Source organism: Propithecus coquereli, unplaced genomic scaffold (genome assembly GCF_000956105.1).
Source record: "Propithecus coquereli isolate 6110/MARCELLA unplaced genomic scaffold, Pcoq_1.0 Scaffold4, whole genome shotgun sequence".
NCBI classification, from domain to species: domain Eukaryota; kingdom Metazoa; phylum Chordata; class Mammalia; order Primates; family Indriidae; genus Propithecus; species Propithecus coquereli.
In genome coordinates this window covers 2,733,720-2,735,273 of record NW_012149729.1, presented here as the reverse complement: position 1 = coordinate 2,735,273, position 1,554 = coordinate 2,733,720, and the positions used below count along the sequence as shown (strand labels likewise).

Genomic DNA, 1,554 nt, shown 5'->3' with positions numbered 1-1,554 from the left:
TTATTATCTGAATGAAAATAGATTCAGGTGACATCGTAGGTCATAGTTGTCATTGATTCCAAATATATTCATTCTCAAAACCCTCATCAACAAGGGTAGCATCTGTTGGAAAGAAAATCATCCCTGTTTTTTTGTTGTATGCTCATTATTTCTTCATTTAAGTTCTGTCACTACTGCAGTATCATACTTACAGTATAAAGCTGCCTTCCTTTTTCATCAAAACGTTATCACTGTTGAAATTTCATTTCTACATAGTCAGCTTGCTGCCTTTGGCTAGCAGCTGAATATGCTCAGAAGGACATGTCATTTAAATGTTGAGTGAAAATAGCTTTGGACATTATTTCTTTCCACTCTGGTCCTATTCAAGGTAGCAGGACACCTTGGTATATAGCAACAATAGAACCTAGGGCATTGAGATTTCCTATATCAGCAAAGTGCTATTTGATGCTTTGAACCAGCTACAGCTTCAAATGCCTTCTCTGCTTTCAGCATATCTGATATTTGCTTGCTCTTCTGCATCCGGTACAGGGAAAACTTGGAAACCATAAAATTCTTTAATATTAGTTTGTGACTTGTTAAAATAGATGTAGATGCAGCAATCCCTCTTCTGGGTATATATCTTCTTTTGTCTTAATTCTGGAGATTGCCATCATAATTTTTAAGCAGCTCAGAAGTTGTCTTATTATATCCATGGCAGCTAGTAGTATAAATTGCTTTCTTTTTTTTTCCAGGAAGTGCTTCCAGACTGCACATTTTTATTTAGAGGACAGCACTTCCCCTCGAGTAATATCCACACCTCCAACACCTATCTTTCCAATTTCAGGTAATAGCTTAAAGTGTGACCGTGAGTAGCTGGTAGATGTTGAATGAAAAGCACATTGTTGGAAGGTTTGCTTTTATTGGAGTACTTTGCAAATGACTATAATGTAGATTAGTACATATTTGTATGGCACAAAATATTCATTACATCATGTATCAGGCACCAGGGTTTATGTCCTGTTCTCATTAATTTTAAACATTCATAACCATTCAGATGATATGTCAAAATAATTTATAATAGTTCAGGTATAGCATGTTTTAAAAAATAAACATTTATAGCAAAAAAATGTTAGTTAAGAATAATGCTTTTACTCACTTCCATTACTTTAGTGGAAATCTAAGCAACAAATGTCAGACTAAATTGATGCAGTAAATGTAAATAGGAGAAAAACGACAAAAATAAGAATAAAGTCTCGTTCCTTTCTGATCACTTGAGTTTATGTGAGAAAAGGTTTGTTAACTGCATTAGAAAAAAATATGAAATAGTGGTAATGGCGAAAAAATCATAAACACAAAGAATGTATGATTGCTTGAAACACTTTGTCTGAAATGTTGGAATAGTTGAATATTTGGGAAAATTTTGGCTGTTTTTATCAGAATTTACCTAGATAACAATATTCAAAAATTAGCCATGGTCATTTTGATTGAGACACCCCCTGACCCTAGAGTTCACACTGTTAAGATTACAGCCACTTAATTTTTTATAACATCTCAGAATGAAAAATGGCAACAAAA

The 1,554-nt window shown here is 33.5% G+C and overlaps 1 protein-coding gene across 1 annotated transcript in view; it reads left to right on the top strand.

Moving 5' to 3' along the window:
• PTPRZ1 (protein tyrosine phosphatase, receptor-type, Z polypeptide 1) overlaps positions 1–1,554 on the top strand; it is a 242,740-nt gene that overhangs the window by 171,857 nt on the left and 69,329 nt on the right. Inside the window, exons 12-14 of the mRNA XM_012652731.1 lie at positions 459–522; positions 732–823; positions 1,061–1,065. Of these exons, the coding sequence (XP_012508185.1) occupies positions 459–522; positions 732–823; positions 1,061–1,065 (161 nt within the window). The remainder of the gene's footprint in view (positions 1–458; positions 523–731; positions 824–1,060; positions 1,066–1,554) is intronic.